Genomic DNA, 26,092 nt, shown 5'->3' with positions numbered 1-26,092 from the left:
ACAAAGCTGAAGTATTTCATTATAAACTAGCTCTCATTCCTCCTAACTTCAGCTGGTCTCTCTCCCAAACACAACTGAGTGAGCTTTCAACCTGTGAGAATAAGCAGAAAATGAGAAAGAAAAAACCTCTTTATCAAAACTGATCTAATAAAATTGTTATGAGGATATTAATCCTAACCAAATAGGTTAAAGTCTTGGTGGAGCAGGGGAAAGGGCTAAAAAAGACAATACAACAGAAAAGATACAAAGGAATATAGCTACAGAGAGAATGAACTTGACTGTGACCTTATGACTGTAATGGACTAATACCACAGAAAATATAACCAAGGGAATAAAGTCTTATTATAACAGTAGCCTGAAAATAAAATTTAATCTATCTAGGTCCAAAATATTTGGTTAACTGCTCAGGAACAATACACAGATCAAGCCCCACATATTAAATTTGTATATGCAAACATCAGAGAAGTTTAACACAGATTCACATTGCTCTTAGCTAGCAGTTTTTTCATCTCTCCTTATAAAAATATATTTACTGCCTCCCTGTATTTACCTCTTGCACTACACCATCCCAAAACATATAGAGGATGTGTTCACATTCCAAGAAACAATAACAGCTTGTAAACAGATTTGATTTTACAAAAGTGTTTATAAAAAGCAGTTTAGAGTCTAAAGAAAAATTTTTAATACAGACTGAAGTCCCCCTAGCTGTAAACACGGAAAGCTTTGGGGAGATATTTTCTACATTTGTGAGATCCAATAAACACTAGTTCTGAAGATCACAAGCTGTCCAAAAAAGAACTCCTCCTTATATCATCCCCACAGCAGATTCTCTTTCAGACACTTTAGTTTTGATATATCAAAGTCAGGACAAATCTCAGCATTGAAGCAAAAGTATCATATTCACAAACACATTATAAAGCCAAGGCCACATGAGAACATAGGCCAGAGTACTGCAGAAGCTTCCACAAAGGTAGATTCTTCCCTTAGCAAAGCAGACTTGCAGACACACTATTCCTTCCATGAGTAAGAGCCACAGAGCTGGTCTAAAGAGTCTAACTATTAAAAGGGAAGGAAAGAGGTTAACACACTGAAAAGCCTCTTGATCACTGCCAAAAGGAGGCAAACTCTGGCAAAAAAAAGTTGAGTTGTATTAATGGCTTGCAAACTCTGCGTTCCTTAAAAAGAAATAATACAGAAATCCAAGTTGTTCTTTCATTTATACAAGCATAAATTCAAAGTAATGTTACCAAGTTATCAAGAAACAGTCTGAATTTCTACCAGAGTAAGACACTTGGCTTTGAACAGCAGGCATTATTATTTTGTTTGCTTTATCAATAACTATATTAAATACAATAAGATTATTACTGCTTAAAAATAAGGCATTTCTAATGTTTTCTTATCAAAATGACATGTATTCATAACTAATCTTTCCAAACCTTACCAAATAATTTCTAAGACTGATTCCTACATAAAATTTTGTTGACCAAATTCAGAGATGCAGACTATGTTACTAAGGAGTTTTCATTTCAAACAAATAAGTAATGTACTCTATTTTACCCCAAGATTCCAACTATTGAGACGTGCTTCGAGGTCACTGTCATCCAAAGAAATGGGTTTATGACGATGGTCCTGGAACATAAAAAAGTCAAAAAAAATATCAGAAGAGCTGGCAGACACGTAGTCTAAAAAAAAAAAAATGCTTCTCATGGACTTGGCCATGGCTACACCGCACTTCCTAATAGAAGCATGATACCTCTGACAGCTCTAATCTAAATAGCTCAATTACCAGTAGGATACTGTGCTAAGAAAGGAATTCGGAAGATAAATTAGCCTGCCTCCTCACGTTAATGTTGTTCTTTATTTTGCTTATTTCCAAAGCAACGGCCTCCTTTACAAAGGGTGAGTTTACTAAACAAAAATCAAAATACTCCATTCTTCAGGCAACATACTTATTCTAGAAATGATCCATCTCCACAGCACCTTTTGTGGGACTAAACAGAATTCAGAGATTACCTGATTAGCCTCCAAACAAAAACAAAACAAAAACAAAGAAAAATGCAAGGAAACCACAGCAAGGCAGGGATAGTTACAACGGGCAGAGCTGCAAAAGCAGAGGACAGAGCAGCTGCTGCCCAGCTCAAGGCTAGGGGTCCTCTTTGCAGAATTTCCACCCCTCAGCGGGGACTGTAGTTATTGTTGCTCAAGGCTATGTCTTTCAGGATTTTCCTGCAGGATAACAGTAACTACTGATTGTATTTAACGTACCAAATAAGGGAGCTGGTACAGAAAATTTTCCTTAACTGAGATAGAACACTTCAGAACAACAGAATGCTGAAGCATGAATTACTTTGTCTCATTAAGTTTTGTTACCAAAAGGTTTGTGTATTGGCATGCAAGCACCTCTTTTTTTAAATCTGCTCATTCATTAGGAGCATACAGTGAATGGAGCTTTGACTTCAGTTAATCAACGCTTGGTTGAGGCAGTTCTTACTGTTTCTTAAAAGACTCCCTGTTCCTCTACCTGGGCCTGAATTATTCCGGAACATCTGTGTGTCACTGACAACAGAACAAGATACTATTTGTTCCAGCCAGTCAAACGTTCATCAAACTGTTTGGCAAAGCAAGAGAGGATTATTTCACTTAAAGGCCCTTTTAAAGCTGTAATCACAGTAGAATCCAGTATATGGAGCTGAAGAACAATGAAGTGCAGTGATTTGTCTAACATTGCCCTGGAAGCCTGTGGCAGAGCCAGGAACAAAAAAATAAACAAACAAAACCCAAAAAAGCTTTAAAAGCCCCAAATCGAGGTTTTAGCTGAAGGAAATACTTTTCTTTACAGTAACTGTTCCATAAGAAGTATTTCTTTAAGTCAAGTATAACAAACAGGAAATCAATAAGGAGAAATTTAGTAAATCCAGCATCTGTTTTTATTTTTTATTTTTAATTAAGGCATTTCTTTTTTAAATTACATTTGCATATATACAATCAACACACACATAAGTACATTCATACCAACAGAGCCGAGAGCAGACATTCATTTTTGCCCACAGACCATTTGTAGCCTGCCATGATAAAGCTTCCCCTTGCTAGTCCTCTATTCCAAATGGACAGCAGAACACAAATTTCCTCAGACCAGCCAACCTTGGAAGCAAGCCTCCAGTTTATCCCACTTGCACTTCAAGTCCTCATAAGTTCTTGATTGTGCCCAGTAAAGAAAGGTAAGAACAGTCTATATGAATTGCTCAGGTGTCAACAGCCCACTTCCAGATGAAACCTGTCTAAACTTTTCCTCTGATACAATCAGATAATAATTGTGGGCAGACCTACAAAGTGCATACAGCAAATTCAGCATTTCATGGAGGAATGAGAGCAGTTGCAGAGGCACTGGCTATGGTGAGGGAACCGCAGGAGACAAAGCTCTCCAGTAATAAAGTCTGGACACTACAAGGCTACAGAACACACTCATGAAGGAAAACAGCATACTTCTTGATAACACATATTTGTCAGGAGTAATTTTCCAGTTTAAATATTTGCAATTATACATACAATATCATTAAATATTTTGGACTAAAAGGGTTTTACATGAAGTCTGTTTAGTATCCTTCCATCAGCCATAATGCTAGCTGTGGAAAGTTTGATAAAACAAACTGTCCAAAACCCACTCTTTCAGAGGTCAACCATCATTAAACAGAGCCAAAGACATCTATGCAGCTTTCTTTAATCTACTATTGCAAAATACAAGATGATGTCAATACAGTCAGTTTGCCAAGCCTAGGGAAAACAGTGCAGCAGACATTAAACACACTACACTAAACAGAGGTCAACCATTAGGATGAATTGAGAGCATCCTACTAGAAATTTTTTCCCCTGAACTTAGAGAGGGCAGATTTTGATGAGCTTTAGTCCTTCCTATCACTCCTTCCCAAATGTCTGCACTTGTACACAGGGATCAGGACTCATGCAATTAGAAATAACAGCTTTATGGGGATATACAAAAACAAATCATTGGAACTAGAGCAAGTTTTATGACAAAAAGGAGAAGCATCTTACAGACAGTGGTGTGGCTAGGTTATCTTCATCTGTCTGGTGAGGAGGACTCACCGAATGTGATCTTAATGCTGGCTTCTCATTACAGTTGAATCTTTCCCTGTTATTAAAAAGAAGTAAGCAGAAAGAGAAGAATTAATTTTCAACAGCTTGTTGCACACAAAGGATGTTAATCATAAAATCTTTTAAAATATACAAGAGAAAATAATTGTCAAGATGTAGAGATCAAAAATAGTAGAATAAAAAAAAGAAAAATTTCTTATTAAAGGCATGCTGAAGGCAAACAAAAGCCTTAAACATTCCACTAAAAGCCAACACGTAAAAAACCCCACAGCAACAAAAACACCAGAAACATCATGTACATCACAGTATATTAAAAGATGTTCTTTGCATTTCTGTTACTACGTGACCCAACGTGTCCCGACGGATTTTAAAATAAATCCAAGTTAACTGAGAAGGCTGATCTAGGAGAACGTTTTTGAAACAAAATTGTTAAGCATGAGACAGTATAGGATAAAGTCCAGCAACTCAGAGAAGAAAAAGCAATTAAGGCAATAGTTAGCCACACTACAGGGGAGAAGACTTTTAAGACCAAAAAAATAAGATACTATTATATCTCTTGTATGTTTGTATGTCATATGAAGATATACCTTGAAGAAAAAAGCAAGAACTACACATACATGCTCAACAGAAAAGCAATGGTTTGAAAGGACAAGATGGAGAGTAACATGTCAAAGAAACAAGTCAAAGATTATATTAACTGTATTTCATTTCAGCTCTGCTTTACGGACTGAAGTGGTATATATGGGGGGATGGTAAAGAAAGGCCTGCGAGACAGGATACAAGTGCAGCATGAAGTATAATACTCTGCCCAGTAGAGGAAAAAAGTGGACGGGGATTTTCTGGAAATGCTTTTGTCATAAATAAAGCAGTTTAACAAAAGGAAGCAGACAGGTGAAGATAAACTTCACTGATGCACCTGGTCAACAGACATTTCTCAACTACAGAACACTGAAAGAACAGAACAGCCTGGAACAAAATAAAATAAAAATTGTAAGAGTTTATTAGATAGGTTGGTATAGCAAAAGATCCAAAACAGTAGTGAAACACCCTTCAGCATATACTCCAATGTCAAATCCACACGTATTAAAGTAATCAAAAACTCCTGTTAGTCCACTCACCTTCCTATGACTAGCTATAATGTATTAAAATCAAGTCAGACCATTAAAATACCTTTCATTCTTTCCATCCGGCAGCAAATTAGACAGTAAGTTATGCCAAAAAGACACTGAGACAAATTAAGTGTTTATGAACAGAAAGACAACTGTTGGATGTACAATGTAAACTAGTCACTTCTAGGAAGACAAACACAAACTTTCCATGAAACACACCACCCCAGCTTTCATCGAAACAGCAGGGAACACTGAAATATAACAACGGGGAGCACACCTTCCCTTCCAGCACCAATAAATACCAACATATACGGATGCAAAATAACAATGACAAAGCAGTAAATAGTTTAGATAAGCAAAGTCTCAGAGGTAAAAGAGATCAAAAGAAGTAAAATAACACAATGACTGTCTCTAGCATACTAGATCATGCATTTCTCACCAAGACTTCATTTGACACAAAATTATCTTTCATTAAAATGAGACAAATCTGTGCCTCTCAGTAAATCTGCACTTTTATTAGACTTCTTTTCAGAACAATACTCAGGTTACCTAACAATTCAATCAAGCTCCAATCGTTTAAAATGAGAGAAAACAGAATTCATGCCTCTATCATTAAGAGATTAAGGAATATCAATAAATATTCAAACTAACACAAGTTACCTATAATTTTTAAATCGACAAAATAGGGAAAAAGTCTAGACATATTCTTAGTTCTATATTTACTAATTTGAAGAGGAACTGAAAAGGAAGTTGCTTTACTTGATTCTATAAAGAGAATTTGGAAAGACCATTAAGGATGGATGGCAATTTTGCTCATGCCAAGCATGTATTACCAGTTCACTCCCTTTTCCAGCTTTCTGCTAATGTAAGTCAGGCTCCAGAAATCACAAGATTATTTCTTTTTCCTCCCACGGCAGGTGAATGGAGAATGGTCAGAGTCTTGACACCAGCCCTGTGACCTCCTGCTTCAGCCAAAACAGTGAGCTAGCATGGGCGAAGGAGGCAATTTGCTGCTAATAAAGGAGATTAGTAAATAATTTCCTACTAGGAGCAAAGTAAGGGAAACCCACTGGTTCCTCCTGGTACAGCACAATTACACACTGACCTTTAATAATGTCTTTCAGGCATAATCTATAAACATACAGTAGAATTTTCCTATGGGGTCAGAAAGACCAGGCTTCTTTTCAAACCAGACCACACATTCCTGAAACCAATTTTCTCATGTTTCAACATCAAGATGCACATTTCTAGCACCAGCTAGCTTGGTCTTACTCATTTACACCCAAGTTTGCAAGTAAGGTTTGTTCATCAACTTTTATCTAGCCAGATAAAGAACTTCTTATAGAAAAGCCAAAATCTTCATACACAGATGTATGTGTATTGCAAGATAAAAATAACTACAAAAAGCACTTCTCCATTTGTTTGCTTCTTTAAAGGAGGGAATCTCGAGATAAATAAACATCAAAAAATTACTCAAACATTTCTCACTGTCATTATCTCTTTTGCCAGGAGAAAGTGTTGCAGTCTATCTGCAAGAACTGAGTCACGGCTGGAATGCAAAATTTTTACCCAACTACATATACTGCCTGCCTATGGATAGAGTTTTCCTAATACCCATGCTGAGTAGAGACAAGTATAATGTAACAAGATCACCATCTGCCGGCTCCCTCTACAAACTGCAGAGTCCAGATGTATTTACATCTTGCACTGACAGTTCATTCAACACTGTAAATACAGACAGGATCTACACATTGAGTACAGCTAACATCTTAATACAGACCCATCTAAATAAGTATTAAATAAGTTATTTCTACAAAACATAACAGCTGAAACACCTTCAGTATTTCTTCCTGCATAACTCTCACATTTAACATAAGTTTCTCATTGCTAGCAGGATTAATTTCTGTAATCTATCAAAATTTCTAACTGTCAAGACAAGTTCAGATTTCCTTAGACACAGCTCCATTCTCGGCATGAGTATCCATAGCAGAGCCATTGCCTGTACAGTGAAGTTTCACTTCCAGATTTCTTTAAACTAGTAACCTACTCCATCACGTTTACTTGCCCCTCCTGTCATGAAATAATATGCAATACAGATCTCCAGAGAACTCACCAGAGCCTTGGGAACTATCTGTTGATCACCACTGCAGGCACTGCTACAGTCCCACAGGACAAAAAAAAAAAAAAAAAAGTAAATGAAGTAAAGCTTCACTACCCCACCCACGACTTAGGGAACTTTGCCAGACCAAGCTGAATCTTAGATTCAGATACTGTATGGGAAAAGAGGTCAGATTTCCAATATTCTGCTATAATCCAGGTAGCAAAAAGAAAAAAAAAAAGGCAAAGAATACAAGGGAGGGAGTAGGCAGAACTGTACCTCAGCCTTCCTCAAGTGGGGACAAGCACCAGTTGGATGCATAGGGTGGAGTATGTTGCCCCATCCCACGCAAATAACACCCCAGCTGACAGCACAGGTAAGGAATTAGGTGTATTTTTATGCCTCAAATATGACCTCACAGAGATACCAATACGCTAGATTGGGTCTAAAAGGGGAGAGTTGTGCCAATATTGCTTTATTGCTTCTAATAGCCAGAGTGATATTTTATCACGGTGGTGCTACTCCAGCAACCAAGCCAATCTGATCAGATCTGTGCTGGGTATCACATGGCCCAACGCTATCTAGCACAGATCTAGTGGAGGTCTCAAAACCTGTTTCGAAAGGCCATGTTATGAAAACATTACTTGTTTTCACAAGGTTGAACCTCATTTTTTTAATTAAGGGTATTTGGACAGCTCTTCCCAATGGTTCTTTACATCACCAAGCCTGAAGCAGTAACGTGGTAACACAGCTGGCAGCTTCTCCATTCTCCACCTTTGTTTCTCAAACCACAAGTCTTCTGTCCAAACCCCAGGTTTGTATCAGAGTATTTGAGTGTAAGCACCCAGACAACTCCTTAGTACTAACACTGTAGCACTCAAAGAGGAGATGCATCAGTCCTAAGGGTAACTTTTCAGATGAATGTTAGAATTACACAATTAATGGATATGTAAGAGGAAAGTTTCACAATACTCAGTATCAACGTGATATAACTTGCAAGAGTGCCTATCACCTATTCAAATCACAGCTGGATAATTAAAAAATGCAACTCAGGACTGTGATAAACATCAGCATGCCTAGAAAAAGAACAGCTAATGACAACCACTTACAAAAAATGTAAGTGAACACAGAAAAAAAGCATTAGACTCCTGAAACAAAACCTGTGAGCGTATTTATAATGCAATGAAACCAAACGAGAAGTTTCATATAGACGTAGAGCAAACACGTCCTCTTGTACAAAGCCTACTGACTTTCGAATAATACTCACACTCTACCTCTAAGAATGCTTTCTTCACCAAGGATTTAAAAGTTTAAACTTTAACTAAACTGCAAAAACGAGCAAACAAGAAGAAATTCCATCCATGACTGAAATGGAGCCACATTAAAAAAATAAAAAGGAACATAGATCTTGATAATCAGTGAAAAGTTGCACTGCATAAGAAAAAATGGAAAGTAAATACTTAAGAATGTAGATTAAACTAAAATTTAGCTAAGATTCCCTCAAAATAGGACAGAACAAAAGCCTGTGGTTTTCAACAGCATCCAACTGACCACTTTGGCACACCTTCAATACCGCAGGGACATTTTTCTAAGCCAACAGCAAAACAAGCCTTAATAACCCGACACGTTTAATCCCCTTACCTGCCCTGTAAACAGCTCTATACCCAACTGATTGGAACTACGGATGCAGCCTTCCGCAAACTTACAAAAAGAGACTGTCTGATGGATTACCATAACAAGGTGCAGCTACAGATACTCAGGATTCTGCTATACAGCTGCAAATGAGCAATACTGAAATTTTTGCGTTATCTTAACAACAAACACGACAAACACGCAGGACCTAGGCGTAGGGGGTGCTAGTCACCAACAAAGCACAGGTATTTGTCGTAGACAGCATGATACATATCAAACCATTTTAAATCAAACTCAGAGAGAGATTGTTCAGACAAGGATGGAGTCATTGCAAACAATCCTCCCCACACAGGGGAACAAAACAACATGGCAGAGTATCCCACAGGCAGCTGCTTTGATTTTTAGCCTCATAAATTTTAACGAGTATAGCTAGTCTAACCTGACCTTCTGTAATCCAAGATTCATGAAGTTTACAGGAAATATAAAGAAATCTTGCCATTTCATAAAAAAGCCATGATGAAACACAAGACAAACAGTGTCTAATAGTGTTTAATAAGCACCAACATGCTCACAAGACGACGGATCAAATCCCTCTTTCTTTGTACACATCTAACTTTCCCTCCTTTGTCACAGAACAGCAAAACTTGCTTATCTGCAGGGAGCCACTATTTTATCTAAAAAAACCTGTGAGCTACGATAGAATATCCTTCAAATCTACCATCTGTATGCTTGGTTATATTTCTTTTCTCTGTATAAAAGGTCATTAAAAACTATTTGATTATAAAAGCTTCTTTCAGCATTATGACCTTAGACTACAACTTTTATTTTAAATATTATGTCTACTCTCCCCACATTTTTTCACTTGTTTACTGTACATTCCTTTTATTTCGAACTGTACAGAAATTGTGAAGATTCATCCACCTCAGTTTCATTAATTAGTACCACTTTCCAGCTTCCATATATCAGCATGCAGAAAACAGGACTGTACAAGAACTCCAGGGGGACAGCAATTACTTTGATTTATTTTAAGAAAAATCTGGCCTAAGAGTCTTCTACATCTATACAGTCTTTTACCACATCACTTCTTTCTTACTGCCTGTCCATATTTGTCTGTGGTTCCCTCTCACAGTTATTCTGTATGACTTCTGTCTCTTGCCTTGTGACCACTGTGCTTTGCCACCATAACATCTGAGGTCTGAAAAACATAACCAGAGTACCAGCTTATTCGATAGATATTTAGAATGTCGGAACAATAACTATTATCTGCTTTTGAAGTCTACAGAGTATGTTACCAAGTCTACAGAAAGTATTAACACAGAGAAAGAGAGAACGGTGCAAAACAGTGGACTGTTTTGCTTCAGCCACAAGCCCCAGCAGTGCTACAGGCTCGAGGAGGAGTGGCTGGAGAGAGGGACCTGGAGGGGGTGATTGCCAGCCGGCTGAACAGGAGCCAGCAGTGTGCCCAGGGGGCCCAGAAGGCCAGTGGCATCCTGGCTTGTGTCAGCCATAGCGTGGCCAGCAGGGACAGGGAAGGGATCTGAGCCCTGGGCTCGGCACTGGGGAGGCCGCCCCTCGGGGAGGGGGTTCAGTTTTGGGCCCCTCACCCCAAAAAGGCCATTGAATGACTCGAGCGTGGCCAGAGAAGGGCAACGGAGCTGGGGCAGGGTCTGGAGCACAGGTCTGCTGGGGAGCGGCTGGGGGAACTGGGGGGGTTCAGTCTGGAGAAGAGGAGGCTGAGGGGAGACCTCCTGGCCCTCTGCAACTCCCTGCCAGGAGGGGGCAGAGAGGGGGGATGAGTCTCTGGAGCCAAGGCCCCAGCGCCAGGCCCCGAGGGAATGGCCTCAAGCTGCCCAGGGCAGGGTCAGGCTGGCTCTGAGGAAGGATTTCTGTGCAGAAGGGGCTGTTGGGCGTTGGAATGGGCTGCCCAGGGCAGGGGGGAGTCCCCGGGATCCCTGGGGGGGTTGAAGAGTCGGGTTGACCCAGTGCTGAGGGATCTGGTCAGTGTGAGGTTAATGGTTGGACTGGAGGATCTTCAGGTCTTTTCCAAACTTGATGATTCTCTGATTCTGTGATCATTTCCACATTCGCAAACAGGCTCTTTGTGAAAGTCATGAGTAGTCCATGGCAACCACCAGTGAAAACCTCTATAAAGCCCTCTCTTCGGTTGCTGCTAAATCTTTCAAAGTCTCAGTTTGGCCTGTTGATTTTCCATGCTAAGTGTCTGTAACTGAAAGGGGAAGGAGAACAAGAGGAAGGGAAAGAAGATAGTGCTATGGGACATGGAAGAAGACTTAGAGAAGCCAGAGGAGACAGAATGTAGGAATGTAACAACAGAAAATTATAAAAGCTGTCATTAAGTTAGAAGTCATTACCTACATTTCTGTATATAAAGTACAAACAATATATTCAAGATGGGTCCATGAGGAGTGTAACAAATTCATACGTACAGATTGAAACATACAGACAGAGCTTACCAAATCAAACATCTATTACATACGAATCAAATACTGAATAAAGCAAATACAGAAATCCTACCCATAGCTAAGTGGTGTTGCTAAAGGTGATGCCTCTTTAGAAGATGTCCTCCACGATTCCTTATGCTTAGATTCATTGTTTCCTAGTTCTCCCATTACCCAGTCAGGTAAGCAGCCTGGGCTGCTACTCCGAACTATTGTTGAATTTGGCTCATCAAAATAAATCGACTATAATGAAAATAAATGCAAAATTAACGTTAGAACATATTTACACAAATGTATTCTTTACACCATTAACATTGTTCTTGTCCAAACTATAAAGACTCTTTTTCCAATGAGGTCAGTGAGGTGTGCAAATATATTACCCTCCCAATCCATGGAAATTAGTGCAACAGGCAACAGTGTAAATGTTTTCTAGCACTACTTTCGGTATGGGTAATTTGAGCATAAATTAGGACTGTTATCTCACTACAGCTGATGCCAATGATTGACAGAGTCTATTCAGGTCTTCAGAAAACAAACTCCAAGCTTAACAATATCTATGTGAAATACTGTTTTCTTTCACAGAAAGACAGACTACTATAATCTCCTCAGACTACTAATGTCACCTCATTTAAGCACATTTTCCTTTCACAAGAATTATCTGCCGATTAAGACAAAATATAGCCTCGAATCTTTCACTACATCTTTTCAAAGAATTAGACAAAAATTATCTTTCTGTTCCTTCAGAACACCTATTTTTATAAGCTTTCTTAGAATCTCAATTTTGAAGAAAGGGTTTTGCCCACTGAAAGATTTTTTTTCAATACCAATTACAAGATACACAACATAAATGGCTGTCTTTACTACATATAATTCCACTCAATTCAGATTTTTCACATTCATGCCAAATCAAAGACTTAAAAGTCTTTTCAGAATACATCTAAGCAAGTTTGTCTGATAAAGATGTTACACCCACCATGTATGAAGGTAAAGTTTTCAGTATTCCTGGTTCTGGTTTATGTGTAAAAGGACCTTCCAGCACACCTCGCTTTAGCATGTGGAGTAGAAGTTTTGCATACAGGTTCCGAATCTTCCTTCCCTCTCTTCCTGTGCCTGCTCCCGAGGGTTCACATAGTTTTTTAATCCACAATGCACACCTCTGTCGTTCTAAAAATATAGATATGCATAATCACTCTACAGTTTCAGAGCAAATCAAACGCCTAAAAAAAACAGAAGCTATTACTGGTTACCAGTTTTGTAGACATTTCCCTTCTATCCAAAAGTTTAAATCAAACAAATAAACCAATCCAAATGACCGAACCAAAGGAATCAATCTCTAGTAAGTACAGAGCATGTAAGTCACCAGGAATTCTGAACTCACTGCAAGAGCTGCCATTAACTACAACATACAGCTTGCATAAACATTAATATTTTAAAGAAACAATAAATCTTCATTCATTCAAAAAATATCTATTTACACAAGCTTTGCTACCAGATGATGAAATTATTCATTTGATTAAACATTTTCAAAGCGAGGTCTTAATTTGTAGGGTTCCTGTCTTCAATAACCAGTTTGTTCTAATCATTAGACTTATAAAACATCATCTATTAATTGATGTTTATATTATTATACATTCCTAAGACAAATTTTAAAAGCCTTATGACTAAAAGATATTTGCCATTGTTTAAGTGCAGTCTCAAAACCAATGTCTTTTAGAAGCTTTTAGTTTCCATTGAATTATTTTGTTTAAAAATAAAAACATTAACGTATTTATGCAAAATCACATTCACATCACCAAGACAGATAAGCTCAAACAATAGAAATTGGTACCCTCAAAAAAATCCAGTTTTGGGTTGTACAACCCTCCCCCTCAGAACAATGCCTCGAAACATCACACGTTAAGTGACCGGGTAAACAAAATGATATAAGTACACATAATAATTATCAGTAACCTAGAATGTTATTGCATTTCTCTATACGCACATTTTACCATATTTACCTGACCTATGCTGTAGTTTTAGAACATGAGGCTTCATATCCACAACACAGTGGTCAAATTCTGCATCCAGATTTTCCCATACTTCCTCTTCACCATTCATTCTGAAAGAACACCAAGTAACCTGCAAAATGATTCCCATTGAAGTAGAAAAGATCAAATACTAGTACACATTAGTCTCTGTTCATCTTAGGCCATGCAACAACATGCTCTGGAACTACATGGAAAATAAAAGTATTTTATTATGTTCAAATAAACATAAACTTACGAGTGATTCTTTGCAAACAGACATTCAGTGTAATCTACAAAAATGTGTCCGTTTAGATTTGGAAATAAACAGTCAGCCATACAGAAATGTATCCAGTTACACACCACTTGTATAAAACACCTAACGGCATTTGTGTCCTAGCCCCATTCATTAATTTTTCTTCCTTAGAATTAGTCTGTTGTTTGGGGTTTTCTTTTTTAAGAAGAGGGGACAAAAGAGCATGAACAGCAAATAGACCTGTAAATTAGAAGTTACAGAACCAACAAATATTGTCAGAACCGGTTTTTTTAACACAGTACTGAAAAGACAGCCAAACAAGAGCTCTTCATCCAAGGTCACCTGTCATTAGTTTCCCAGCTTTTTGTACATTTTTCTGTACGTTTGAGCTTGCAGATTAGCACGTCTCTACCAAGTTAAGCAGAACACAACCGCCAGCGGGCCGAAGCCGCCAAGGCCGCTCCCCAGGGACAAGCCCCGTTCCCCGCGCCAGGCCCAGGCCCAGGCCCAGGCCCAGGCCCGGCCGTACCCCCCCGGGCACCCCGGCCCCGAGCTCCGCCCGCGTCCCCCACAAGACGAAAACCAGCGCTTCCCTCCCTCGGGGTGCTTCACCGCACCGCTTGCCAGGAGCCCCGAGGTTTACCACAGCGAATCACCCCGCCCGCGGGATGAAATTCGCGGGACCTGAGGCCCCAAACCGGCGCCACCCCCCGCACCCCCGGCCGGGCACCCCGCGGCCCCTCTCCCCGCAGCGCCCGCGGGACGCGCCGCCCCCTTTACCTCGCTGTCCCGCAGCGCCCAGGCCCGGGCCGGGCCGGCGGGTCCCGCTCCCCCCCAGCGGTGGAAAGGCCCCGCGCCGCGCCTGCCCGGCCGAGCGGCCAACGGTTCAAACCGGCCGCACCCCCGCTCCCGGCGGCCCGCGCGCTTCCGGTTCCGTGGGCACCGGCCCGGGGCGGGAAGCCTGAGGCGGGCGGTGGGCGCGCGGCGCCGCCTCCAGCCCCGAGCCGGGGGGGCGGTGTGTGTGCGTGCGTTATTCCTGCCCAGGAGCCGGTACGGAAAAAACTCTTGGGATTGAGAGAGCAAAACGGAGCCTCGGCCGTGGCCCCGTTACACCGCAAGAGCCCAATCACAGCCCGCGCTCGTTAATTACTGCCCGAAGTGATTAACGTCACCTCGCGCACGGTCCGTAGCGGCTGCCCCGGCCGGGCCCGCCACCCAAAACCACACACACATGCATGGATAAATATTTTATTGATCGTGCAGGCACATTAGAAATATGAACGAGGCCCAGCGGAGCCTGAGGGAGCACCAAGGGAGAAATGGGAGATGCCAGAAATTTAATGAGGGCGGTTTGGGGCCTCGTTACACGGGGGCTAAACCCGGCGGCTCAGCACGGCGGGAGAGCCTGGACCAGAGGAGTGAGGGTGCAGAAACGGCAGGAGATGACTCCGGGTTGTTTGGGGGGTGTTTCTTTGTTTTAATCGCCAGGAGGATATCAGCTATATCTAGTTTTGTATCTTCATTGTGATCGGTATTTGGGGGGGGGGCGGGGGGGGAAGCTTCCACTCAAAGCTCAGTGAAAAATATTTGTCACTCGGAAATCAAAGGTCAGTAAATCAGAAGTAGCTTTTGACTCAGAGCAACGTTTTTGTAGCTCCGTAGTGGGTGCCAGAAACATGAGCAGTTAAAATGAGACTGAAATTGCAGGTCCAGGCTGAATACTTGCAGAGGCAATTCTATCTGCAGTTTCTGAGCATTTCTAAGTGAAATTTGTTCAAGTATATCCTCGTAGATAACAGTGTGATTTTGAGTTCACTTTAAAACATTTACTGTGATAGAATCACAGAACGGTTTGGGTTGGAAGGGACCTTAAAGATCATTTAGTTCCAACCCCCTGTCCCGGGCAGAGACACCTTTTGCTAGCGCAGGTTGCCCAAAGCCCCAGATACATCATTTGCTCGATACTGCTCATGTTTCATGGGTTGTCCTATCCCAAGGACAGAGAATGTGATGGTGTGTTGCGGAATAGAAAAATGTAAAAGTGAATGCCTGGTATTTCTACACAAAAGATGCAGTTTACACTTTGTTTCATAGTCATGTAGTTACACGTGTTGTTTTGTAGTCATGTCAAGAAAACAACAATTAATCCAACAGAATCAGAGAAATCTTCCAGTCCTTTCAGCTCTTCAATCTCTTCCTGAGTCAGTGAAATGATTGTGGGTGAGTATGACCCCAAATAAAATATCTGACCTCTTTGATTCATTTATTTACCTTTCCTCAAAATCTGTCATTGGCCTTACTGTATGTATAGTGTCTAAAGTGCTTTTATCTCAAACGAGTAAGCTCTTCTAAGCTTGATTCACATGCACATATACATCAAGCAAGAATTTCTTAACTGTACAGTAGAAAATTGGCTGTTTTCTTTGATTTCTCAGCTAATCTTCAGCAGAAATGATTCTGCGTTTGGGCTCATTCGGTGATAGCTGTGACAGCTACGCTGGTTGCCTGCTCAGGTTGCACATAGCTCCTTAAATCAACATTTGCATAGAAGCAGGGTATTTAGTCCATGGTGGAATCTCATGAGTCAGTTAAAAAGATTACTTATTTATCTTTAAATACCAAATTTAAAATAATTGTTATTTAATATAGATTTGAAGATATGACTATTAATCTGTTTTAAAACAGTGGTAGATTCTTGAAAAACAGTAAGACTATTGTGTGGCTGACTTGCTCAAACAGCTGAACTTGCCAAACTTTTGACCTGTGAATCCGCACTTCAGATTTGTCATGGGAATTTTGTAATCATTTGTCCAGGTTAGAGCAAATCACAGGAGGCAAGACAAGAGTTTTGTTAGTTGGTAGAATATGGAAGGCTGAATGGACTTAACAATGTGACTTTTTCCAAGAAGGTTTTTCAAGGGCAGCACATCAGCATATTGACCAGGTGATATGGTGAGAGGTTTGCATTTCTGTCCAGCTTTGCAAATCTGCTTTTTGGCAACTGAAAAGGGTTGGAATTTCTAGGCCAACTTTTTTGTATGTTGTTGTCATTGGTTCATATCTGCACGTTGCCTTCAGGTTTGAATATGTCTCTGCCGTGCTCATCACAAAATACTTTGAAAAACTGAATTTGCTGGTATATGGTGAAAAAGAACGTGAGGCAGAACAGAATGAATGAAATTGGAACCTGCACTCCAGGAAAAATTTCCTGAGGGAATAGATCCAGTTTTTGGGTCTGCTTACCAATGCAGAGCAGGGTGGCCAGAAAGGTTGAAGCCTACCTGCATTGATTTGACAATTGCATAACTTCTGTCCAAAAAAAGAAAAAAAAAAAAAACCTAAAGATTCAAGAAATGACAAAACTGCAGCCTGGACATGATGAGTACTGATGTACACTGACCCTCCTGAGGAAATCACTATAGATACACCGTCACAGAACACACAGATATCCCAACCAGAATACAGAACAAATTCCCAATTTGAATTGTAAAAAAATGTTCATTTAAGTAAAACACATTCAGTACTTTTTTTTTTTTTCATCTCATTTTACCATGTTCTCTTATCTCTGTAACTGTCTTAGCAGGTTGCCACAAGTAACATGAGCACAGCTTAAGGCATTATTTCAAACACCTTGAAAAAAAAAAAAAAAAAAAGGCAGGTTTCACTCACTCGTACCTTTGGAACACCTCTAGTTGCAATACATTATTTTTCAGACCTTCTAAGCAAACCTTTCATGTCTGAAAAGTTGTGATTCACAAACACCTCACTACTTCAAAGACTTATCAGGTCACAGATTTTTTTTCTCCCTCTTCTTGCTTCAGGAGACTAGATAATAAATTCAGCGTATGAACATTGGCTCCTAAGGGTGATTCTTTCAAGTATTCAAATACTGCATATCCAGCTAGGAAGCCAGCTGATGTGATCAGTTGTTATCTTGCTTCATGAGTAAGTAGAACTGGGAAAATTCGCTTAGAAAAATCTGAATGTTCCTGGGGCAACTGTTTTTGTGCAAAATACAAATCATTTCAGGAAAAAGTAGCATTTCTGTGACAGCGAATGCTAACTTTACTTACGCCAGCTTCACAGTGTTTTGCTGTGGAAGACAAGTTAATATTAAACTGTGCTTGGTATCTGAGCTACCGTCCCGAACATCCCGATCCCAGAGATGTAGCCACACAACATTTAGACTAGATTGCCAAGCAGATTGGTTCCTGCCAGCTGATCCGTGTAGGTGCTAAAACTAGTTATGAATATCTCGGCCTGTAAGTCAAATGTCATTCAAGGATCCCGCTTAAACATGTTAGGAACCAAAACGCAGCGCACATTCTACCAACAAAATACCCTCTTCAGTTGCTAGCCTAAATTTGTCTATCTCTACATGAGAGAATTAAATTGCTGATGAGTACAAAGTATTAAATATTTAATAATAGCTGCCTCAATCTCTCCTTAAAAATAGGAAGTATAAGAACAAATTATATCAGGCATACTATTTAAATATTCATGTGCAGCCTTCAAAAATAAAAGATAATAAGAGTAGGTTCTGAGTTTTTTAGTGGCAGATGTTACATCTTACAATAGTTTGCTCTTAATGTTAAACGGTCCTTCTAAAAAAGTTCTGCAGTAGCTTTCTTATTCTGCAGCTTACTTCTGCTTTTAATCACAGAGAAGGCTGTTATATACTTCAGCAGGAACCACATACGACCCATGACAATTTATTTTAAGTATGTAACAAACATTTCTCTATCACCTTCTAGTATGTTGAAATTATAATTTTTTTTTTTCTGAATGGAAATACAGACATAAGAACAAAAATTTCCATATTGGAAATTACAGTGAACTACCTGTAATCTACCTGAACTACCTGAATCTACCTGTATCATAAATCAAATTAAAAGTGCGATTTAATTCAAAGCTGCTTAATGACCAGAAATCATTACTATTGCTCAATAGTGTACAATTCTCTTCTTTAAAAGAAAAGGCATCAGTTACATTGCATAATGTTGAAACAGTGGTAAAAATTAACAGTTGTTTAAAACACCAGTTTCAGGTGAAGCTAGAATCTTGAAAACTTAGCTTTTTTTTTTTCTTTTTAAGTATAAAAGGACGTTTTATCTGATGTTATTGACATTTAAACCATGGCTGGATACTTGGCTTCTAAACTCATTTGGAAATCAGTCTTTCTACTTACGTAAATTCTGGAAAATCCTAGGCTGATGACCCTCTGTCTGTCTATAATTAAAGGTCCACTCCCTGTCACAGGGGAGCAGTAATGGAATCAGAAGCCAGCTAATTACTAATGATGAAGGCCTTTCTGTATAAATCAGTTAAGAGCTAAAGCATCTGATTGATGATTAGGTAATATTAAATAAGAATGCACTATTGGCTCAAAATTACTTTATTGTAAAGGGACTGCTATTGGGAAAGTAATTTACAGTTGCATAAATGTTGGAAATATGGAAAGAGAAATAGTATGGCAGGAATTTTGAAGAAAGCAAAGACAATGAAAGTTAATTGCTGAAATAATGTGTCACAGCTTGTGAAAGAGGCTGGTAGGGATGGTAGTTGGGAAAACAGCTGAGACTTAATTTGCAGAGAGTCTGGAGTTCACCTGGAAATTTACGCTCACGGTAACTAAGTTTTTTTCTCTTCTATGTAATGTTTTATCTCGGTAAGGCACAAATTTAGTACTGTTTTACTTCTCTGATTCATTCTTGATCTTCACATGGTTTCATGTCTGATGGGTCCTTCTTCACAAGACTTGAAAAAAAGCCACGTTCTGTTGAAAACAAGAACTTGTGTTGAATTCTTGAAACGTGATAGCTGCAAACAATGTCTCATGGACCCTGCTAGGTGAGCAATCATTCTTTGCATCGTTGTAAAACCACTAAAAGAAATACATTATTTTAATTCTCTTTTAGTGAAAGCTAAGCTACATCCATCAGAAGCCAAATCAAATATGAGGAAAGATGTTTTCATCATGCATAGGCTGTGTTTTTTCCCTCACTTACAAATGAAGATAAAACTTAGAAGGCATATCCTGTGCAAGGAATATTGATAAAATAAATGCAAATAATTTCTTCTTCCTAACAGACTTTAGTATTTAGCCTGTTTATTCTAAAAATCTGTGTGTCTGTGAACCAGTTCCTCCAGTAGCAATTCCACCCTACAGCTGTCAGGTGCTTTTTAACACCCTTGGTCCAAAGTCAGACCAGTGTGTTACCAGTCAGCATAATGTGGGATTAATTCACCAGGATAGGAGTGAATCAGGTTCTCAGTGCTGCACCACTGTTCGGGCTCTTTTCCCTTGTGGAAGACGTTGATCCAAGGATTCATGAAATCCCAGAATACTTTATGCATGGCCTTTTCTTTGGGCTAGGCCAGCTCTAAATAACACCTTCTAAGAACAGAACAGGGATTAAAGCAGGGCTCTGATGTATCCAAAATAAAAGTCTTGCTGTGCATTCTCTCCTTCTCCAAGACCATTTCTTCCTAAATACCCAATAACATTAGTACAAGGCAGATGAATTAGCCAGTCAAATAGGTCTCGAAGATAAATTATGACGTTACCCCCCACTAAAGTACTTGTTATTCCACCAACAGAAGCTGTTTCATGTTTAGTCTAGCTCGTACCTTTGAAACAGGCGGGGAGAGTAAGGTTGCCATCCACGCACGGAACAGCTACGGTATAGGCACAGGATTTTTCTTTGTTCTTGCAGAAGAAGGATATAGTTTCACCATGCTGAATGCCTTCCTTAAGGTCATTCTGAACTCTTTTCTTCTCGCCATTGTATAACACTACAGCTTTCTTCACTGGTATTTTACATGGTCCTGTAAAACAACCCAGTTATCAGCAACACATAAGGGTAATTAAAACTCTGTTTTGAAAAGCGAGTAGGTTAGAATCCATCCGAAATCTGTATAAGTGACATTTGGGAATAAAAAAATAGTATGTCCCACACATATATAGGACTTCTGCTGGTATTACGATGGAGAAATTCAGATCCTGAAGTATGGGGTCAAAAGTTTCCAGTGAAAATCCAGAAAATTATACTAAATAGGAAGAGTAGAGGAAATACTCAGACAAGATAAAGTTATGTGGCTGCTTATTGGAGTAAATCCAGATATGTCGTGTCACACAGTGTTGAATGTTGGGAGTGGCCTTCGTTTATTAGGGCCTTGAAATTAGTTTTGGTGGTTTTCTGAGGCCAGCTCTTGCCCAAAGGTGTAATAGCTCACTAACAATCAGACCAGTGGTCTGTTAGGAAAATTCAAATCGATGCATGGTTTCTAACAGACAGCGTGTGTATACCTTTACAGGTTGGCTTTGTGGACCAGTTTCCAGTCTTTTCACATCGGGAATGCTTAGGTCCCTCCAGCACGTAGCTGGACTGGCAGCCGAAGCTGACGCTTTCATTGTAGTGATATGTTCTACGAACAGCAAACTCTATGAATCCATTTTCTATTCCTGTTGGAGTGGGGCAAGTGACAACTGCAGTACAAAAACAAAAACAAAAACAAAGCTTTATCAACGTTGCGGTTCTAAAAGACATGCTATGTGTTTTGAAAAATACATAAAACTTTCATGGTGGTTCATTTCAGCCTCTTGCCCAGGAAAACATAGGCAGAGGAAAGATAGTATAAAAAAATCACAATAAATAAATATCACTGGTTTTAAATACACATCTATTGCAATCTGTGATTATATCAAAAACCCATGAAACCAGTGAAGTTTTCAGGACTAAGGGTAAGGTTGTCTGCTTCTTAGATTAATCCTAGCACTTAATAGAATAAAATGTTGGCTGCACTTTGGAGGCCGGGCTCTGATTCCCCTCCGTGAACTACATTTAACAGACTTTGTTTATATAACCTTTATACCTGAAGCAAATACTGTCAATCCCATGTTGTGTGCAATCTTGTTTTCACATGTCTGACTTTCAGAATAATTCTACTCTGTGTTTGCAATAACAATTGTAAAAAAAAAAAAAAAAAAAAAAAAAATTATTAAGATTGTTCATATATTTTTATATATACAATTCTAGGGAATATTTTTAGGTGTTGATAAAAGTTATTTACCCTTGCACTCTGGAATGCTGCTCCAGGTCCCGTTGGCCGTGCAGGTAGCAGTCTCGTTCCCAATAAGTGCAAGAGGAGGTACACATTCAAAAGTAATTGTGTCCAGGAAATTGGAAATATTTCCAGTTGTTGAGCGACGGTAAGAAAGGACTCCAAATTCAGGAATCGAGGGAGGCGCACAGGTCACCGCTAGAAAAGCACAGTATTCATAGAAACGAAAGCTTAAAGATCAAATTATTACTAGAATCACAGGAGCAATATGCTTATAACCAAATTAACCCACACTGCCCTTTATGGAAGGATAGCTAACAAAACAAAATGTTCGGATTAGAAGTCTCGGGAGCCTTAGAGTATGTAATTCATGATTTTTTCTATATTTTTATGCAGTGTTTTACTTGTTCAGTAGAGTGTTTATGCAGGGCAGGTTATATCAAAAAATAACAGTTGCAAAGGCATGACAATATCCTCTTTTTATGCACGGGGAGAATGAATTTGAGTGGATAAGCATCTTACCTTCAGCTGTAAATAGCATCCCTGATCCTGGCCTTTTGTACAGACCTTGAAACTGTATTTCTCTAAAACTAGAATCCACACATCTAAAACCAAATTTACAGGGTTCTTCCTGATTTTTCCTAACCATTTTCTGCACGGCACTATAGGAGGCCTCTGAATAAGAGTATGTGGAATTCTCAACAACGTAAGGTAATCTTTCTGTTATAAGAATAAGGATAGAGTAGTTCTTTAGAATTTAAGCACGTACGTTGACACTGTGGAAAAGTTCCACTCCATTTTCCATCTGCCATGCATTGGCTTGTTCTTGTCCCGACGAGGTTGTAACTGAAAACAAAAAGACCTGATTATCAGGAAGCTTAACAAACATGGTGAAGAATCGAGTTGTTCTTTGCAAGGAAGATTACCATTTCTCATAAACGGACTTAAGAGTCCACTTCTGAAATCTTTCTCTAGTTCTAGCACTTACTGATCTCAAAGGAAATTTAGATTCAGGTATAAAAAATTGTTAGTATTAAGTATCTCAAGCATCCAGATAAAAGGCTTGTTACAACAAGATGTTTTGCTGTTTCAACTGTATATTCTATCTTATATATCAATTTCTACAACTGATTAATACTCTGGATATTTGCAAGTAGTGAACACTTATCTGTGATTGCTAATGTGAACGTTATGGTTTCTTGGGAATAGTTCCTAGCTGATTATGGCAATTAGGATCAAACTATTGCATATAACAGCACTCTCAAGAACTAAAGTTACTGAGGTGCATTCTTTTTATTTTAATGCCAAATAGCCCAATTTAATTTCCATATGCACTCTAAATGATTCTCTCCCATCCTCTGTACTTATATTATTAGCACTTACTCTGAGTTTTAAAGAAATGTTCATCATGTATCTATCATTTCAATATCACACAGCTGGAAACCAGTAAATTACAATGAGCAAAATTAAATCGAGTCTCATTGCTACACTTGGTGTCATAGTTGCATTTATTTTGTTCCTCATCTTGCTTCTGTTTGGTGGAAGAAGGAAGTAGCTGAGGTTGTTGATACTCTTCAGTAAACTCTAGGCTATGTGTCACTTGTGACCTTCCCAGGTAAGCACTGTTTATTAATTAATTACCCAAGTAAAATGAACTGTATGTTACTATCAAATATTTCCCTCCATTTACCATAACTATTTTACTTTAAATGCATCCACATTTCTAAAGCTAGCAAGTAGCCTAGAGTAAAAGTGCATTTGTTCCAGGGCCCAAATTAGGATTAACCTCATGTTTTCATTTATTGAGCTTGGAAAGGCATAGAAACAAAATTTTCAGTCTCTAGAGCCTAACAGCATAACAACTTAGATGGGGATTATCTTCTCTCTGCTGTAGGATTTCATCTCATGATGTAATAAGAGGATTTAAAAAACAAGGGAAAGCAGTCCAGAATAAATCTTTGCATAAAATCTCTGATATTTTGTTGGTTTTCATATCTGTAAGACATTGCTTTGGAGTAGCAAAGCTCCAGGATGTTATAGCCAAGACTGAACAGAGGAGGATCGCTAGATTGACTTTTTTTTTTTTTTTTTTCAGTTTCTGATGTGAAAGTGGGGGTTCATGCGCAGTTTTCTAAGCTCCCTGGCTTTCAATACTGCAGCAGGGGATACTAGAATGTAATATTGTGATTTGGGTTACTTCTTTAACATCAGGAAAGAAACGCTTACCCTGGTTCACATGAAAAACTTAAAGAACTCTGATAGTGTGAGTCGATAAAATCAACTTTTCCATGGTTCAGGCGTCCAGGAGTGGGACATCTCTTTGCTATTAATTAAAGATTAAAAAAAAGGATAATATTATTTCATGAGGCATGAAGCTAGAATAATGGAAACAAGTTGATCATAAAGGGGTCCTGGTGTCTTTCATGTTTCTCTAGTCTGTATACTACATATCATAAATCTAGCTATTTTACATTTCTATCAAAATATAGTAGTTTCAAAGTCGTTATGATTAAATAATTTTTAACATTTGATGATCTGAGGAAAATAACTTCTGTGCAATGAAATGATAAAAATGAACAAAGAGGGACACAATAAATGCAGTATATGTCATTGGAGTATAAGCGCTGCCGGGCTGAGCCAGATTAAGGTTCACCTCATCCGAGTCCAATCTCCATCATCATCTGGGAGCAGAGGCTGAAGGGAAAGTCTGGGACATGTGGGAAGACCCTTCCCCTGTTACTTGCCCCTCTTCTCCCCCACACCCAGTTGTCTTCCGACAAGTAAGGGAAGAACAACTGGACAACAGAAGCGTATCAGTTAAATACATCAGATTCCTCGCGTGGACTATAAAATACCCCTTTCAGATCAACGCATGGCATAAATTCTAAGAGTAGGATTTACTTTGTTTTACTTACGTAGGCATAAGAGCGTATTGAGGGGCCACTTGCCCGTCGGGAGGCAGGTGTACTTCCGCTGGCCGTTATTGGGGACGAACCCAGGCCTACAGGTATATTCGATTTCCTCACCCACTTCATACACGCTTTTGTTTACATCAATTGTGGCAAATAGCACTTCTGGTGGCTTGGAACAGACTGGAGGAAAGGAGACGCTTTAGAAGAAATCGATCAGAAAACCGGAGTTGTTTTTATTTCTCAACTGGAAGCATGGGTTTCTGTATGACCATCAGCTCCAGTGTGCTCCTGCACTGAGCTAAACTGTCCTTCTGTAATCTATAGGTACGTAATTCACTGAGGCAGCTGATGGCTGCTGTAAGCATTAGCCAGAAAAAAATGTGTTCTTCCTCTTCTCGGCAGCTCTGTCAATGGCCCCGGTTAGATTTTTGTGTCACATTTTTTTTACTGAAATTTACTTCTGCTTCAGAACGGATCAATGAAGGTATTCTGCTCAGTGAGTCAATGGTGGTAAATTATTTTGGACAAAAGAGAGTGAGAGGGACTTAGAAGCAAGCGTATGCATTTCAGTTTTAATCTAAATTAGTTTGATGGGGTCAGCCTGAAATAGGATTATTTTTTTTTTAAATTAAATTCCTTTTTCCTCTGGTTTCCCCAATTTTTCTGTTCAGTGGGGCAAACACTCTGTTACATGAGACAGTTCTGATTCCAAAACAGCTTTAACATGTTGACAGCGTGAACAACTCATCACCCGGAGAGTGAGAACAGGAGGGGAGCAGCGAGGGAGGAACGGAGGGTGCAGACTGTGCTCCTGCAAAGAACATGGAGAGATGCTCCTGCTGAGATAGTGGGGAGAGAACAGAGGGACACGAAGCTCGTGCTGTAGAAAAGAATGGCAAACAGAGGGAAAGAGTACATGAAATAGTGCCCAGAGCCCTTGGCGTGGGGGAAGAGAGGAGACAAGCAAGGGCAGAGCCGTGCCAGGCAGCGCTGCGGCGGAGGGGAAAGTGAGGTGAGCAGGCAGCTGGGCAGAGGGACGCAGCGAGGTTGACTGCTGGCACACACCGTGCTCCCCGCCATGCAGGCAACCTGGCTTCCCCACTGCAGTCAGCATCTCTTTGGTTTTCCTCCATTTCATACTTCTGTATACAGCAACTCACCTCACCGTAGGAAGAGACGGAGGAAGAAGCAGAAGGGGAAAAGAAGAGAGGAAATAGCTTTCAGAGAAACTTCCCCTTCAAAACACCTGAGCAGAATTGTCTGAAGGCTTTAAAATCCTGTTGCTTTCTCCAGCTTCCCTGATTCCCACTTCAGGGTTGCCCTTAGAAAGTGGAAGGTGCTTACCTTTTCCTGCAAGAGCACAGTGGCTCAGAGCCACTACACACATGAGCAGCGCCAGGAGGTACATTGCTGCCAGCCCACCAGCTTCCCAAATGACCCTCAGTCTAG

At 39.7% G+C, this 26,092-nt stretch overlaps 2 protein-coding genes across 7 annotated transcripts in view; both read right to left on the bottom strand.

Annotated features, from left to right (window-relative positions):
* CEP112 (centrosomal protein 112) overlaps positions 1–14,685 on the bottom strand; it is a 173,427-nt gene extending 158,742 nt beyond the window's left edge. For 2 of the 6 annotated variants that reach the window (XR_012634784.1, XM_074922179.1), the window contains exons 1-6: positions 14,448–14,685; positions 13,406–13,565; positions 12,382–12,572; positions 11,485–11,651; positions 4,051–4,147; positions 1,558–1,629 (exon numbers count right to left, since the gene is read on the bottom strand). Coding sequence is in view for 5 of the 6 variants with exons in the window: in XM_074922179.1 (XP_074778280.1) it covers positions 1,558–1,629; positions 4,051–4,147; positions 11,485–11,651; positions 12,382–12,572; positions 13,406–13,544 (666 nt within the window). In the remaining variant the exon portion in view is untranslated. Of the gene's footprint in view, positions 1–1,557; positions 1,630–4,050; positions 4,148–10,105; positions 10,145–11,484; positions 11,652–12,381; positions 12,573–13,405; positions 13,566–14,447 lie in introns of all 6 variants that reach the window. The other 4 variants (XM_074922180.1, XM_074922183.1, XM_074922181.1 and 1 more) reach the window with 4 other exon arrangements.
* A 4,243-nt stretch (positions 14,686–18,928) lies between these two features.
* Positions 18,929–26,092, bottom strand: APOH (apolipoprotein H). The gene is made up of 8 exons (XM_074922089.1): positions 25,988–26,092; positions 24,647–24,823; positions 23,958–24,054; positions 22,501–22,577; positions 21,741–21,929; positions 20,977–21,156; positions 20,298–20,495; positions 18,929–19,443 (listed from the first exon to the last, which is right to left on the bottom strand). The coding sequence occupies exons 1-8, from the start codon at positions 26,049–26,051 to the stop codon at positions 19,373–19,375; spliced, it is 1,053 nt and encodes a 350-aa protein (XP_074778190.1). The 5' UTR covers positions 26,052–26,092; the 3' UTR covers positions 18,929–19,372.

Source organism: Athene noctua, chromosome 18, assembly GCF_965140245.1.
Source record: "Athene noctua chromosome 18, bAthNoc1.hap1.1, whole genome shotgun sequence".
NCBI lineage: Eukaryota > Metazoa > Chordata > Aves > Strigiformes > Strigidae > Athene > Athene noctua.
The sequence above is the reverse complement of the archived record's forward strand: the minus strand, read 5'-3'. Positions and strand labels throughout refer to the sequence as shown.